This window comes from Patella vulgata, chromosome 4 (genome assembly GCF_932274485.2).
Source record: "Patella vulgata chromosome 4, xgPatVulg1.2, whole genome shotgun sequence".
In the NCBI taxonomy this organism is placed as follows: Eukaryota; Metazoa; Mollusca; class Gastropoda; family Patellidae; genus Patella; species Patella vulgata.
In genome coordinates, this window is record NC_065882.2 from 56,676,287 (window position 1) to 56,694,738 (window position 18,452).

An 18,452-nucleotide genomic window follows, 5' to 3' on the forward strand; every position below is an offset into this window, starting at 1 on the left:
TCACAAGGTTACCCCTGGGTTGAAATATGATTTATATCGATCACCTAGACATTACCGGTTAAATGTTATTTCATCAAGGAACGGATTCATCACACTTAAATACATCGTATTTAATTACCAGGTTCTAAGCATCTAAAGCCAGTCATTGGTGTTACTGTAGATACTGAAAAACAGTCATGTCTGGTCCTTTAAAATCTCTCTGATCTAAGTAGAGAAAACAGCCATGTCTATCCTGTAACTTAATTTAAACCTCTCTGACAAACTTTTCTAATTCCTACACCAAGAAACTTTTAGTCACTCAAACATCCAATCAGAATTATGCACCACCTGCACATGCATCACAATCCAGACACATTCATTACTTTACACCCTCATTACCTAACTTGCTCAGACATACCAACAATCGTTCTGTAAAAACAACGCATATACATTGAAAATAATTAAACTTTATTAACCAAAACCTGTACAACCCTTTATACATGTCTTTAAAAGAAATAAATATTCCCTTTAGCCATGTACCAAATTAATTAGGTACCCTAAATCACAGAAATAAACCATGTCACAATTATACATAGCAAATTAACATACCAATTGTGACATACATTATATCATACAATAGCACATCAAGACACAATAACATAACAATACATGAACATAACAATTGACTTTTAATATATATAATCATCTAAAGTTGATTGTTTTTGCTTCTGGTTTAAATATCGTAAATCGGAGTCCTGCACTCAGTCTTCTAATGATCGAATGCTATCACTCAACCCAACGTCTTTAATTTGAGCGAATGTTTTCAAATCGTGTAATATGTGTAGACATTTGGCATACTTTAAATCTGTTGACACTGCATCTTCTTCATCTTCAATTGAAGTTACACTTATCTTCGAAGCCACACGTTCATTAATAATTTGCCATTCTATATCCGTATCTTCGTCACATTCCGTCGGAATACCATTGTCGAAATTGATCAAATCTCCTTCTGTTGTGTTTGAAGACGGTACCAAGGATTTGATTAGTTTTGTAAGCGGTATATCGTCATCTTTGCTGTCAGAAGATACACCAACCCGAATAAATAGCACTTCGTTCGTTCTTGGTGTTTAACGTCTGCTTCCACATAAGTGATATCGCAGACAAGACATAGGAGAGCCGAAGCTGATTCCTGTTTTTTAGAATATGATTTTGCAATCTTTCCATTTGGCCTTAGGCCATGGATTTGGTTTAGTGGGAAGTTCTTCCCTTTATTTAATATAAAACATATCGTTTGGTAGATGATTACGTCTGCTTCTGGATTGGTAGATGTCATCGTTTTAGTGTTTAGGTGGAGACCCGTCTTATCGTGGCCTCCCCTTACTCCACTATCCCACTCTCTGGGTTTGGTATCAGTTTTATTTGCGGAATACTGTTTAGGTGCCGAGTTCGTCTGACCGTAACTCCCCCTTACTCCACTATCCTGCTAGTTTGGTAGATGTCATCTTTGTGGGGTTTGTGTTTAGGTGCCAGGCCCGTCTTATCATGACCTCCCCTTACTCCACTATCCCATTCTGTAGGTTTGGTGTCTGTTTTTGGTGGAATAGTGTTTAGATGCCGAGTCCGTCTGATCGTGACTCCCCCGTACTCCACTATCCTGCCAGTTTGGTATAAGTCCCCTATGTAGTTTAGTGTTTAGATGCCGGGCCCGTCTAACCGTGACCCCCTCTTACTTCACTATTCTACTTAGTCCAACTGTGTGCATTAGGGCGTGGATTTGTTCGAAGATTTGCAGTTTCAGATCTGGTCTCGGGAAGAGTAGGTTCTTAGTGTTGAATGGTATGTTGTTGGTCTCCATTGTTCTCACCAGTTCCCTTCTCTCCTCCTCGTATACCTCGCAGTCTACCAGGACATGGTTGGTGGTACATTCTTCTCCGCACTCACAGATGATGACTTGGTGTTTGTAGTCTCGCAGCCGCTCTTTTACCCTTAGCTTCGATATAAGTCTACAAATATCTCTTCTAGGGTGATTGAGTGTTGTCTTTGTGTAGATCTTGTCATCCAGCCGGAATCTGTATGTGTCAAGTTCAACGAGATTTAATTCTCAGATTGAATTGACCTGTCTTTTGACCATACTGTAGATTTCCGTGGTGCTGTAGTCAATGGTGCGGAGTGGTGCTGTGTCCTTGAGACCTTCATTGGCGAGTCGATCTGCCTCCTCGTTTCCTCTTATGTTGACATGTGATGGAATCCACACGAGTTCTACTTTGCTTCCCTTCTCTATAACCCTCTGGTACAGCTGCCTGATTTCCAAAATGACTTCTGGTCTTGAGTCCGAGTTGTCATTTTGGATTGAAATCAGACTGCTCAGAGAGTCGCTTGGAATGAGGAACTTACAAGTCTTTTGATGGGAAATCCATGATATAGCTTCATGAATGGCCACACCGAACAGTTATTGGGCAGTTTCCTGCTTATTCCCTGTTTCCCGTTTGGCAGGTATATTCCAAACGAGCTGGTGCCCCTTTCAGGATTGCGTGAGCCATCCATGTACACATGGTCCCAGTCATCAGTCGGCCAGTTGTCTTCCAGGTGTTCTAGAGAGAAAGCACGTGCAGCAGTGGGGTTGTTTTTCTTGTCAATTTTCTGTAGTAGATCTAGATTAACCGGTGGTATAGGGAGCGTCCAAGGGGGGTCGTGTTCATTTATCACGAGCTCCCCCAGTTGCAGTTCCTTGATTGTTTCCCTGATACCCTGGCCGAAGCTTTTCTTTCTAGGATCTCTTACATATCTTGTCTTTTGTAGACTGACAAAAGTAGGGGATCTTTCGCCCAGTTGCGAGATCTTGGCCCAATACCTTGTAGCACTTGTCATCCAAGCCCTTAAATCAACAAAGACTGACACATGTTTAAGTATGCTCACAGATGATTGATTTGTGATTGCTTGTTAGTTAACACCTACTGATTGAAGGCCAGATTATTCAATGTTAATTGAACGCAAATCGTGTGACGGGACCGCTGATTGATGTCTTAATTAGGAATATTCAGAATACAGACTACTCAAAACTTTTTTGATTGAATAAGGAAATAAATTGGGACATGAAAATGATGACGGATATCACAGAATGCTAGCATGTTAGCACAAAGAAAAAAAGAAGCCAATCAAATTTTAATTACTTCATGTATTCATGTTTGGTGCTGGGGAGGGAGGAGTGGGTTAGCATCTGTTTAATATAAAGGACCTATGAGCACTCCTTGTGGAAATGGCACACTATATTAAAATTCTAAATAATAATAATTACTTCACAGGTTTTTACTCTTGATCAGTTTTTAGCGTCCTGTAAATGCTCTCATTACCAACAAAAGAATGAATATGGAACAACATTTGTGAACTGCTCAGATGAATCATCTACTAGATATATCACTTTTAAATGTTTTGAAAAACAACATAACCGGTAATCTATGACCTAATCCTTATTTCAATTCTTCAACCTCTGTACAAAATTTTATATCATTTTAGATTCGACAATGTACACTATGAAGATATTAGAACAAATAGAATCCAGTGCATCATCATCATCAGACTCACCTAGAACTACTTTTAATGCTTATACTGGTGGTATGAATGCTGAATTAGCCAAGTCTTTTACTACTAAACCTAGTCAGTTTTCCTATACAGCTAGTGATGCTATATTATATGCTTTAGGAGGTAAGTTTCATCATATTTTGTGAAATTACATCTAAACCATTGTAGTCTTCCCAAATTTATATAAAACAGAAATTGCATTTTTGAAAGATCACCTGGAGAAACAATCTGATTAAAATACAGATCTATATTTCGTTTCGTATCTTTTATACTCGATGGCCTACTCAAAGGTACTCAAAGGTCGTGTCAGGGGTCGTACAAGCAACTGTTGACCCTATGACGTCAGACATTGATTAATCAATCAGCGTTGGTGTTTCTAGTGGTTTACACACAGTTCTGTGCATGGCACACCAAGAAGTTGCCGTAACAGACTGTTTCATTGGCTTATCCCTCAATTCAACCAAAATTCCGGTAATATAACAAATCTTCCAGATCCTAGTGTTGTAAAGACAAGTAAAACGAAATTTTGAACTATAAAAAACGAAACGAAATAGGATCTGTCTTTTAATCAGATTTCCCGAAGAAAATATTAAACAACAAATAGAGTTTTAAATTTTGGTTATTGACAACTAATGTTTAATTGTAATACACATACAATAACCATATTAATTACATAACCCACATTAGAGGTTTGATCTTCTTTCATTGAAAATCTTGAATAATTTATAAGATCTATTCCATTTAAATAATTGTATAGCCAGTCCCTTTAGAAGATAGCTATATTTGTTAATTTGCACTAGAAAATCATTTTAAAAATTCTTTCATACATTAGACGGAGAATAGAGTTGTTGTAACGGTATAGTTAAATTGGGTATTTTTTGTCTTTATGTATCTATGTATACTGTACATGTATGTCTAAGCCAAACTGCATTTGCTAGTCAGCGATGTTTTCCATAAGGGAGAAATTAGTTTTCTGTAATTGGATTTCTTTTTATGTATGCACTTTCAGTGGGTATGTCAACAAAAGAAGAGAATTATTTAAAGTTTTTATATGAAGGAGCTGATGATTTTAGTATTTTACCTACATATATTGTTATACCATCTATGGGTAGTTTAACTGATAATTTAATGGAAGGTATACCAGGTGTAGATGCTCCTCTAGCCAATGTAAGAGATAGCTATATTAATTTTAGGCTTATATAGAAAGATTTTTATCTAACAGTTCTTCATGAATTGTATAATATATATTTTATACGTTGTGTTTTATACAGTATTGTTTAAGACGAGCAGGATTTTAGCCCTAGAATTCCTTGAATCTTGAATAAGAATATCAGTCCAAAAATGGTTCCATTCCATTTTGCATTTATAACAAGCCTCCGCTGTGAACAAAATTGATGGGCCTGTTTTAAATCCAATAGGATCCAAGCCAAGAGATTATCTGTTGCTGGTATATTGACTTTGTTTGCTTTATTAAATGTTAAATAATTATTCTGAGTACATACTAACGTCGGTTAAGCTGTGAGAAATTTTTGTATTTTCTGAAAAATGCAAATCAAAAAAATGATATTTATATTTTGTTAGATTTTTAAAAAACAATAAGGGTGATATTTGTTTTTTAAAAAGTTATTTTTATTAAAGATATAAGTTTGAATTTTCTCTATATCAATTTCTTGATGTAATTTGGATACTTTCTACACACATTTTATATTTAGCGTATATGGATATAGAATTATAATAATGTGGAATGTTGCTATGTTAGTTTATTTTGTCTGTGTTTTAGGTATTACATGGAGAACAATATTGTGAAGTATATAAACCATTCCAGCCATCTGCTACATTGACATCTAAAGTTCAAGTATTAGATATATTAGATAAGCGTTCTGGAGCTGTTATTATATATAATGGTAAGTATTTTACATAAAAGATGATTATTCTATATGTTTATTTAATCATGTACAGAAATTTAATATGTCATTTCATGGCATTCACAAAAGGGCAGATCATCATTAAGGTCACACAAAAAAAATATTCTGGTTCTCAGACAATCATTTTTTTGTTTTTATTTTGTCTAAATTCTAGATATTTTTTCATCGCTTGGATGGTATGAAAAACAGAGGTCCCCGTTCTCTCCCTTTGTCCGTGGTTCTTGACCGAAGGCCCGATAACTAACTTTGCGTGCAGTTTTTTGGGTAGGACGAAAAATCGAAATCCTGTGTGCATATTGGCGTGCACGAAAAATAACCCTTGGAATTTTATGCACCCACCCCACCCTCGAACAACGCTTAACATAACATTTTGTTTTCACTACCTACATTGTAAAATTTGTTTGATTTCAGTAGTCAAATGACTACAAAAAGGTTACTGGCCTATGTATAGCTCCCTTAATTTACACATAAACTGACCTAAAACTGCACTGCACATATAATAAACCAATTCCCATTGAAATAAAGGTGAAGCCGTACCGCATAATTATATGATTTGATGAAACCCAACTGTTACCTGAAGTTTCTCGCCTATCGAAGTTATAATATCCGCCGGTGTCATGGCGGCTCGCACATTATAAGAATCATTGCTTTGAAAATGTAGAATGCATTAACACAAAGAAGAAATTAATGGGTATCTTCACTATAATTTGTGATAGAATTACTTATTTAAAAAAAACTGAATGATGTAAAAATAAAAATGGTTGTAGTGCCCAGGTTTAGATTTGTCGTTGATTTTATAAAGATGTTAGGATATAGAACGTTAAATACTGTGTGATTCAACATGGCGGCCGAGGGGTTTAATATGATATAAGTACGAAATACATGTACATGTAGTACCAAATGGTTTATATGTATGAGAGTCAAGGTTTGGACTAAATGTCTTGGGGAAGTAGGAGGCGACTAGTATGTGCCTCTCTTTAGTAGACCGATGTGAGATTGCCCATTGTATTAACTGGACGGGTAGGCCTATTCACCTTCAGTTATGTGTCAATGTCAAATAAGCGGCTTCTTATCAACACGGTCGGCTCTGGGCCGGTTTAATTCTACGTATCTCTCGTAGCTGAGAGAAAAAAGATTTTTTAGCCGAGAGAATATCTTCCGTCAAAGTGGTTGTTGATTCATAGATTCTAATAATCCCTTTTGCAGTTTATATGAAAGCTTTGATATCTGCTATGCAGATCTAGTTATTATTATTATTTTTATCCTGGGAACCTATTTCTCAGTGCCTGTAACAGATATCAATCTGGGACCTAATGTTCTGTTCGGAAACCATGTAGTGGTTGCTCCATAAACTATTTTTGAACCTTTTGCGCAGACCGCAAGTGGCTGAATTTTGAACGGTAGCCAAAAATTAAAAATCGGCCATTGTTTCTTCAATTCTTTACCTATTTTCAAACAAATGACATTTTGGGGGAAACCCTGAATCTTTTCCAAGACAATGGCTATCTCACATTTTTCAAATTTCGAACATTCGTCCATGACTTCTATCGTTTACGACACAATTTTTGTTATTTTTCAAAATTTTCAAATTTGACCTGCATTTATGAATAAGCCTACCTGTAGTCCGCCCGATTCCAGTAATATAAGTTACATTCAGAGTTATCATCCTTTATTTTTCGAATGTTTTCGAATTTACTACCCATTTTCTAACTATTGTTTTTTTTAAAGCCTCAATCGATGTTTCTTAAAAATCTGGATCATGAAGTCGTGCTCTCAAATGATCCCGACAAGGATCCAAAAACCGGAAGTAGTCGAAAAATTGTCTGATATTTTGAAAAAAAAGTGTTTTCTCTATCCGATATCAGTGGATTAAAAAAATTAAGGTACGATTTGGTGGCTCGAATGTACTACCATATGAATTACAATTGCCACAGATCTGATGCTATGGAAGACAAATATGCTATGCCAAATATCAAGTATTTTCCGATTTGGGGTCTTTTTAGATGTCTTTATCTCAAAAACTATTCTTGCGATTTTTTTTTAAATCTTCTCTCTGGGGAGTCCTTTCAGAGGTATTGTGCATGAAGCAGTCCAATACAACGGCGATATCACTGGGATTGGACGAAAATAATACTGGAAATTTTAAAAAAGTCAAAAAAATCGTTAAATTTGGGAAAATGCTCAGTTATTTCTTAAGTTTTACACATTTTCAAAAAAAGGTTACATATTGAGATAGTTGACCTAATTATAATTCTAACGATGTATAATATGTATTGAATTATTGAAATTTAATTTCCAATATTTTGACATTTTTGTATTTTTACTAATTTTTAGCATCTTTGAACATACCATATCTCAGGGAGATTTTATCTGATCAGATAATGCAATATGTCATTATAGAGCCATGGTACAATTCAAGTGCCAAATTGGTTGTTAAACTATCCCGACAATGATTTCCATACCGGAAGTATTCAAAAAATGGAAAAAAAAAAGAAGATTAAACAATTGGCACTCTTGCGAAAAAATACGATTTCTCTGTCAGATGCCACAGAATCAAAACAACTAAAGTGTCGTTGAATAATCCAATGGCTGGACTATCATATGGCATCTAAGTGATACGAATTCAATAGTTAGGAAATAAATTATGGTACGCCGAAAATCTAGTATTTTCCAATTTGGAGCCTTTTGAGAATCTTTTATTCGAAAACTACGACTATTTTTTTTCTTAAACTTCTGTTACTCAGAGTCCTATCTGTGGTCTAGGACGTTCATCCAAATGTAAAATCCTCTAAATGAAATAAGTAGTTGAAAAAGGGTCTCAGTCTTTGAAAAAAGTTGAAAAATCGTCAGATTACTGAAAATGATCTTCTATTTTTATATTTTTTCACAACTGCGCAATGGATGTTTCTGAAACTTCTGGTACAGGATGTTAAGTGCCAACGCCACATGTTAAATCTATCCCGACAATGATCCGTAAACCAGAGGGAGTCAAAAACATATCCAATATTTTGAATAAAAAATCCAAAAAAACATGATATTACCAGCTAAAATATTGTTGGATAACCTGGTGAATGGACTCGGGCATGAATCTTTCGGGTCTATTTCCTGATGAAAGCCGGTTCAGCACTATCATGCAGGTCTAGTTAAATTTGGTATTGGATCATAGAAAATTCAACCCCCATTTAAAAAATTGATCGTCCTGCCAGATAATGTTTTTGTCTTCTTTTAGTTGATACATTTGATGAGAACAATGAAAAAGTTGCTTTCTGTCAATTTGCTATATTTGTGGTTGGTAAGGGTAATTTTGGTGGAGTAAGGACATGTGAGGGTATTAAACAACCTATTGAGGCACCAAAACGTCAACCAGATTCATCCATTAAAGAAAGCACTTCAATAGACCAGGTATGTACTCTGGTTGTCTTTTTTAAAAAAAAAAAACCCAAAAAAAACCAAACAGGCCTATTATAATTAAAGTATACATATATATTCTGAGCTACTTTATTATATCAGATATTGCTAATAATTTTTTTTTTTCAGGCAGCATTATACAGATTAAGTGGAGATCGTAACCCTCTTCATATTGATCCAAATTTTGCTGCAATGGCTGGTTAGTATATAATAATGTACATACATGTACTGTCTTATCAGCTTGTTAAGTATGTGAGGCGCGAGCAGGTGATCATAAATATTCACATAAATCAGTCGAGCCTTTATAACTTTTCCTATTCTAGGCTATAAAATTTCACACAAGCGCTTATTCAGGTAATGCTGTGGTTACACAAACATCCATCTATTCATACAGAATATTTTGATATAATGAAGAACAAACCAAACGGAAACAAATTTCATTGAATATAAGTTCGTTTTTTTATTCTCTTTCCATATAATGAAGAACAAACCAAACGTAAACAAATTTCAATGAATATAAGTTTGTTTGTATTCTCTTTTGAGTATTATGTCCCTTTATTTATTTTTGCTAGCTTCATTCATTAAACTGGAGACATGGGTTTTTTTTTTCCACATCCTTGATTTAAGTGAGCAATCTGTGCCTGCATTCTTAGTACCAGTAATAGAGTATCAACACTTGGAATTTTGATTGAAACGTGGTGACATCTTACATCAAAAAATTACTTTTGTACTGAGAGACAAGCAATATATGAAAATTTTCCAGCAAGAAAGTTAGACCACGAAAATTTATGAAAAATTTTCTATTTATTTTGCTGGAACATTCCTAGTTTATCCTATCATCTTGTAAGATGTGGTGATAGTGTATTCTACAAGATTTTATTCTGTGGCATTTTTCATCACATATAACCCATGATAGACGCAGGGAGATAAGGGAGTCTGAGAAGATATTTTTGTAAAAATTGAATTATTTTCTAAGTCAAATATCTTGTGGAACTCTTGTGGGAAAAAACACAGACCGAAAATACATTCCATAGACTCAAAATTTTAATCAGATTTATTTTAGTCGAACTTCTGGAACTCTTGTGGTGAAAGTTTCTGTCATAATATGTATATTATTACTCATAGTATAATGAGTTACTCGGGTGGTATATTATTACTCATAGTATAATGAGTTACTCGGGTGGTAATTAATCTGTTTAACATGTGACCTCATGTCCACTTATCTTGTATATCTCACTCTTCGGGGAGACACGCTTCGATCAACATCTTATTGTAAGACTTGCGTGATTCGTTAATAAACATTAAACTTATATGAGTTGTTAATGAGTTTCACAAGTATGAAGAAGCATAACAGTTTCCACACAAAAGCTGCCTAACCTTGCCATAAATGTGCATAACTCAAGTTCGATGGAACAGAACACTGGGTTATGCAAACTGTAAAATTGTATTTTCAGGGGAGCGAAAAATCATTCATGTATCATAGCTACTGACATAAATAATGGAAAATATATATATAAAAAATTCCATTCAAATTACTTGTCAGCTGAGACAATCTCGATAACAGGGTATATGATAAGGAAAAATAATTGATTAGCAATTATTGGATGTTTTAAAAAAAAGTGCTAATGAGTCTGAAAATTGATTAACAGTTCATCTTGACTGAATAGCAAATAAGTAACTTTTCACTGTGTTGTATTGAATGATCTATAAAGGCCGTATTATCTACCAGTATATAAAACTAAATAATTGTTATTTATTTTTATGCTTTGTAAATATGGTTCTGAAATTGTGTGTTGACAAATATTCTTGGACTTTTCACTTTTAGAGCAGTCCCCGTAAATCCGATACAAAAGGCGCTACTGAAGTTTCTTATATGATTTAGTCTACTTTCATATTTAATACAGAATCAGCATTGTACTCTGCTTCTAATGCCGGGCCCATCAAGATTATAATCAAGTCAACGATCATCGGGATCTTATTTACGTTTCCATTCTTTTACCATCAAAATTTAGCAGACGATGCTATCTTTACTCAACAGCGTGTTACGATCATCCAGTAATAACTAATCACTACTAATGGAGTACAAAAAAAGTTAACATGGTCAATCACAACTATCTATAATAATAAAGAGTTGCACCCATTTCATAAATGTTCAACCAGGCGCTGTGGAACACTAAATCGTGTTTGTTAAACATTTTTTTCACATTTGATTTTCAATAAGAAACGATTCACAAATTCCCTGAAAAAAATATTTGATTTGTTTAGCAAACTGCGATGCGATACCGCTTATCATATATCCTGCTTGATAATCTATTTTATCGTTAAATTTTTAAATCTTGCAGTGTTCAAATAACATTTGAAGCCAAAATAAAGATCTGCAATAGGCAGATTTAGTTTTTACATAATGCATCTTTAAAGCTGAATGAAGAGAAAAGCAGTGCTAGTTTTGGTCTTTTTCTCTAATACCAAATATGGGTCTATGTTCATAGACAATTAGAGTATTCAATGATTGTTGAGAAACATTTAACCGTTATACTGGAAGAAAATCATTTTTGAACCAACTTCTTTGGATTATTTCCCCAAGGGAATTTGATTTTTCAGCTGAATATTTCTTTTAATAGTAAGGCAGTGTTTAATATGTAAAGTATTATTTTTCTCTAGGATTTAAAACACCTATCTTACATGGTTTATGTAGTTTTGGGTTTGCTGTACGTCATGTCTTACGTCAGTATGCTAACAATGATGTGTCTCTGTTTAAAGCTGTCAAGGTAATTATACATTTTGAAATAAGATAATCGATGTTATGTGCATTTATAGCAATCTCAACCCCATCCAAAATTTAAGAAAGATTGTTAGACAGAGAGAGAGAGCATTTTGGGACTAACATGTGGTACGATTTTATGAGATTACTATTATCCTCATTATTTCACATATGGACTAAGGGTATTAGAGTAATATTTGTTTTACACACTGACTTCAATGTTAAATCTATCCTAATTGATTTCACCTATAAGACCATGGTTTATTCCATATCGGCCCTGCGCCTTATATGGCAAAATTAAGAAAACAAGTTTAAGTTGCACGTGCATTACATTTTAGTAACCACATGTTCACAAACTGGCATTCATTTTGTACAATGTTGTCAAACGATTCGGACGACAAACTGATCCGAGCAAGTCAGGTTGATGAAAAAGAAAACGAAGATCCTGACAAAGAATTATTTAAAGCTAGTCAAAGTGCAGAATTTATGCAGAAAATATTTAACAAGGATTTAATGTACTCAGATATTTCGGATTGTGAGAAAGATAGAAATGTTAAACGCTTATCAATTTCGAGTGACAAAAATATGTCAGTGAATGTGCCATCAATGATGTGCCCATAAAAAAACATACGCAGGAATCAGTGGGCTGTGAACTTTTTTAACAGTTGGTCAGTGTGGCAGAATAATAAACACGATAGTGAGCAAAAAATTCTGTGTGTGCTGGAAGATATGAGTATTTAAGATCTTATTTTTGGGATGTCTAGATTCGCCATGGAATTAAGCAAAATAAAATGATGAATATTACCCACTGAAATCCGTATTTAGTTATGGGAATAGTTTCACATTTACGGATTGCTAATACAAATGTTTTGGATATACTACACAATCCAGAATTGGAGAGTTTTAGACAAGTTCTTGATGGTCAGATGAAGAAGCTAAGTAACATGGGCCTGTCATAGTTCGTCATCTGAATCGTTTGACAACATTGAACAATAGTGAATAAAATGTTAAATGAAAGAATTTGTGCAGGTGATATCAGATATCACCCTCTGATGACATCACCACTGACTGAAACGTTTCATAACATTCATGGAGATCAAAGGAAATAACAACCCAAGGTGTGTAATAAGCGCCATTGGTATAAAATAATCAAAAGGGCACATATTAGTCCACTTAACCATCCAACTCCTTCTAAAATGATTTGTTAATAAGTGTCAAAAAAACAAATTAATATTCTATAGTAATAGAATTATCCTAATATTGATTCAATTATCAATTTGTTGGTGCCAAGTAACTTTGATAATATGTTTATACATGTACAGGTAAAGTTTGTTTTTAAAACTTGGCTTTGGAGTTTAGCAACGATACTATCAAATTTAGCTTAAGAGATACTTTAAGGAAGTTTTGATAGTGTCATGTGCTGTGGGAGCCACTGTGGCTCAGTAAGTAAGACGTTGACTTGCTAACCTGGAGGTCCCTTGTTCGATCACGATGTTAGTGATTTTCCGTCGTGATTCCCACTTGTCATTCGTGTAGGACCAAGGGCCTTGCAAGGGACCATGTATTGTGTACACAATGGTCCTGTGCACACAACGTTGTGCACATTTGCTCTCTGGACAAAATTTCCCTCTTAGCTCACTGCATGTTATATAGCCCAGTAGGATGTTAAGCACCATTTCATTTCATTTCGCCATATACTGTCATGTGGAAATATACTACATTGAAATGTTACATATTGTTTTTAAAGATGGCATTCAGATCACGTGTACACATAGACTAAATCAAGCCAAACATATAAAAGTGGATCAGATGTGTTTTTGGTTATAGTATGACTGTTTGAATATTTACAAAAACTGGCATAACACTACTTAAGTTTGATTGTAGGCTAGTTAGTTAACAATGTAGTGTAAACAACAAAAACAAAAAAGATAAATGAAACCAAATTTTTAATAGGTTCTATATTGTTGTCGCCCCCGGCCGGCCGGCGTCCACAATTGCTTGTGGATGCGCTAGAGGCTAAAGTTAATATCCAATTGACTTCAGATTGATACACAGAGTTTAAGATCTTGAGACGAACAAGTATATTGATTTTCAATGAATATTTATGACTTGAACAGCTAAATCCATGATTTATGAAAACCAAACAAATTCTAATGGTTTTCTGATAATTACTTCATGAGTTGTTACTCTTAATCAGATTTTTTTTAGTGTATTATAAATGTTTCATTACCGAAATAAGTAAAAATATGCGACAACACTTGTTGACTACCCGGACAATTAAGCTGTTGTGGGCATATGTTTCGTTGCCTGGCAAACTATCTTTTATCCGCATTTGTCATGAGTATACTTTAGCCATTGAAACCTATATATTTCCAAAGCTAATTTACAAAACTGTTCAAGTTAATTAATCACAAAACAAATAGAGCTAGACATTTCATTATCAAAAACAAATGCTGCTCAGGTTTACAAGTTTCAAACATCTGGTTTGTCTTACAAAGGCCCCATCTTCATTAGTCCAGTTGGAGTAGGATGTTAATCCCTATTTCATTTCATTTCATTTTTTACAAGGACTTTCATAGTATTCTGCATAATATATTTAATTTGTGATACATTCAAACAAGCTTATATTTTTTATCAATATCTGCAATACTTTGATGTTTTACAAATATGTGATATCTATAGAATATATGAAACAAAAACACTTTGTAATGGTAGTTAAATTTATCAAGTGTAAACAATCATGTTTTTATACATTGTTATTTATTATTCATTTCAATTCATTTCACATCATTCGGTACGAAACACATATTGTTTTCAAAAGAGTTTTTTTCTTATATTTTATTAGGTGTTTTTTGCTGATTTTAGTCAGAAGTTGCAGCCAAAACTGTGCATGGTGCAAATATTCCGCTAACATAGAAATTGTTGGCCTCTGCGGAACTATTTATTAAATATTAATTGGGTCATGTTTGACAAACGAGAAGTGTTTTACAGATGAGACAAAAAATAAATCTTAGATCGCCCGTATGTCGATTTTTTTGGCAACGGATCTTCGTTGGGTTTTCATTTTTATACGGCCACATTGAAATATGGTTGTATATTGTTGTCGCCCCCATCAGTCCGCCCGGCGTCCACAAATGCTTGTGGGCCCTCTAGAGGCTAAAGTTAATATCCGATTGATGTTAAATTCATACACAGTGTTTAAGGTCATGAGACGAAGAAGCCTATTGATTTTCAGCGATTTCTGATAATTACTGCCAGAGTTATGGCCCTTGATCACTTCAAGATATCTTATGGACGCTCTAGAGGCCAAAGTTAATATCCGATTGACTTTAAATTAATACACAGTGTTTAAGGTCACGAGACGAAGAAGCCTATTGATTTTCTGCGATTTCTGATAATTACTGCCAGAGTTATGGCCCTTGATCACTTCAAGATATCTTATGGATGCTCTAGAGGCCAAAGTTAATATCCGATTGACTTTAAATTTATACACAGTGTTTAAGGTCATGAGACGAAGAAGTCTATTGATTTTCAGCAATTTCCGATAATTACTGCCAGAGTTATGGCCCCTGATCGCTTCAAAATATCTTGTGGTTGCTCTAGAGGCTAAAGATAATATCCGATTGACTTTAAATTTATACATAGTGTTTAAGAGATGTAGAACTCTATTGATTTTCAGCGATTTTGGATAATTACTGCCAAAGTTATGGCCCTTGATCCCTTCGAAAAATCTTGTGCCACTCTAGAGGCTTATGTTATCATCTGATTGACTTCAGATTGATACACAGTGTTTAAGGTCTTAAGACGAACAAGTATATTGATTTTCATTGAATTTTGATAACTTGAACAACTAAATCCATGATATTAAATATTTCGTATACTAAACGTTAGCATGGGGCAGAACTTTATAAAAACCAAACAAATTCTAATGATTTTCTGATAATTACTTAATGAGTTGTTACTCTTAATCCGATTTTAGTGTATTACAAATGTTTGATTAGGCCTACTGAAAAATGTAAAAACATGCGACAACTCTTGTTGACTGCCCGGACGATTTAGCTGCTGTGGACGTATGTTTCATTGCCTGGCAACCTATCTTTGGATTATTTGAACGAATTCCATAGGGGCTCTGACTGAGGTTATCAAAGATTTGCGAAAGTTTTTTTCAGTGTTTTTTTTTTACATTCAGGATGGTAGGAATAAGGAACATATTGATGCCGTCAAAATTGCATATTAAAGATTCAACCACCATTTTGATTCCAATTTTCGAAAACTTTTTTTTTTTGTTTTGAACCTACTCCAAATGGTAACAATTCTTAGGGAGCCAATTTTTTAATTTCAGTTTTGTTTACTTCTTATTTCACTTTGGATTTTTTTTGTACTTTTGACCTACTATCTGGTTACTTAGCCATGTAACTGACAACTAATATCTAAAAGTTTGATCTTAAAGTAGAACTTCTTGTTTTATTAAAAATTCAAAATGACAGGTTTTTCCACTTTAATAGGTATTGTATATATGTTACTATACTTAATAGTTCATGGTGTAAATTTGATTTTTGATGTGGCCTGAAGTGACCTCACGTACCGAAATACATCAGTACGGCTTGAACGCAGTTATTGTTATAATTGCTATTGGTTCATAAGAGATGGTTGAAGGATGGGCTAAGTGGAAATACACCTACAGTATCTCTATCATCATTCCAAAATTAAGTAATGGCACAGATAATGAATACTAACCTGTTTACTTTATACTGTTGACTATGTGTCAATACACAAAATCTGTACTTATACTTGAAAAATTGACACAGGGACCAGCTTGTAATATTGAATTACATTATGACCCATATAGTACACTGTGCTTATGTGACAGGATGCTCTTGTCGGGAATCCAACCCTGATTCACATGCATCGATTCCATACACCTCAACCGTGTGAGTAATAGGGAATTTTCCATTACCAAGTCGACCAAGTCGTAGGAAGTATACTATAACTCAAGATGACAGAAGAATCATGTCGTCCTCAGCACACCTATATTTACTGATGGGATATTAAGGCCGTTGGGTCTCTTTTCCCTGAAAGAATTAAATATTCTTCAAACATGCATGACTGAACATTGATTGCTTTAAACAAAAAGCGATATTTAATTTAGAGAAGATTAGTGATATACTATTCCATTGAGTAATTGATGCAGTAAGAAGCTTTAGGATCGATTGGTATTCCATGGTTTGTTAGCGCCTTTCACTTAATTAATTGTTAATGGATGAATCCATTGCAGGGGGTAAAGTAGTTGCCGCCCACCCTTTTTTTAAAACAAACTGTTATGTATTCATCTCTTGTGTAACAATTTCCCTTGTTACCTATACATAGTGATGGGTGTTTTGCATGAGGCAGGGTAAGCTTAACCCTTATAGAACACATAATTCCCCTTCCTATTTAAATTTTCATATCTCACAAATTTTGGTTGTTCTATATTGCTTTGTATTTATTGTACATCCTCTTCTTTCAGATCACACACTAAACAAGCTGATTCAATATTTTATGATGATTTAAATAAATCTTATTCTATAATAATCTATGATAAAATCTAGTTTATTTCACAGTGAAAAGCCATTTTTAAAGGGACCATAAGCATGTTAAATGTTTTTATGAAATATACTTTAGGCACGATTTGCTAAGCCAGTTTTACCAGGACAAACCCTTCAAACTGATATGTGGAAAGATGGAAATCGAATTTTCTTCCAAACTAAGGTATGTTATATATAATGACAGATTTCTGTCTTTTATGACAAATATATTAAAGTCTGTGTGCGTCATTGTTTGGACAATATCAGAGTTTCCACTACTTAATTTAAAACTAAATGTAAGGCCTATTTAAATTTAATTATTTAACATTTAATTAAGATAACAATATCAAAATATGAATGGTATATAATCACTTAGCTTGGTTTCAATCGAATTAAAAAGAAGCCATCAGAAGGTATCTGCGAAAGTCTTTGATGCTTTGGCTTGTGTTGTGTTGACTGTATCCTATACATGTGTCCCACTGCAGTGGATGCTCATTGTAAATACGATATTCCCTTTCAAAATTGACAATCGCTCAAATAAAGTTCAAAGACTTTAACTGTGAATAAATAAATATTATATTTACATCTAGGACTAGGTAAATAATATGTCTTATATTAAGGAATAGAATATCCACATTTTCTCTATTTTGTATGAGTGATGCAGAGACACTTTTTATTGGCAAATATTCAAACTAAGGAAAAGTTTAGAAAACAATTTTGACATTGAACAAGCAAATATCTAAATCAAAGCATTGGTTTACCAAAAGGAAAATAAATATTATATTTGATTATGTAGGTTGTCGAGAATAGTAATATATGTATATCTGGAGCATATGTTGATCTAAAAGATACAGTATCTTTCACAGAAACCTTGAAACCAGCAGTAAGTTGTATGTTATTACTTATTCCTCGATTTCCTTAATACACAATTTTTATCCTTCCTAATTTTTACCCCAGACATTGGTAAGATATTCACAACAAACAACTAAAAGTATATATGGATATAACCATTTCTCTTTTATTGAAAATGTGTACATTGTTATTAAATAACAGAAAAAAAGTTATATTCAGATATACCTTTATTTTGTTTGTTGTTAATATGTAATGCTACTTCTAGATGTCATTTAAAGAATTGGCTTTGGCAAGGTGTTTATTAAATTTAACTGTTATGGTCTGTTTGTTTTTGATTACTGCTTGGATGTATCATGTATCAAGTACCCGTGTAATAAATATTTA

At 33.9% G+C, this 18,452-nt stretch overlaps 1 protein-coding gene across 1 annotated transcript in view; it reads left to right on the forward strand.

Moving 5' to 3' along the window:
* The window catches only part of LOC126817343 (peroxisomal multifunctional enzyme type 2), a 40,286-nt gene that overhangs the window by 17,714 nt on the left and 4,120 nt on the right, over positions 1–18,452 (forward strand). The window contains exons 12-19 of the mRNA XM_050544226.2: positions 3,493–3,681; positions 4,568–4,725; positions 5,339–5,462; positions 8,713–8,885; positions 9,021–9,090; positions 11,553–11,659; positions 17,314–17,400; positions 18,013–18,099. Of these exons, the coding sequence (XP_050400183.1) occupies positions 3,493–3,681; positions 4,568–4,725; positions 5,339–5,462; positions 8,713–8,885; positions 9,021–9,090; positions 11,553–11,659; positions 17,314–17,400; positions 18,013–18,099 (995 nt within the window). The remainder of the gene's footprint in view (positions 1–3,492; positions 3,682–4,567; positions 4,726–5,338; positions 5,463–8,712; positions 8,886–9,020; positions 9,091–11,552; positions 11,660–17,313; positions 17,401–18,012; positions 18,100–18,452) is intronic.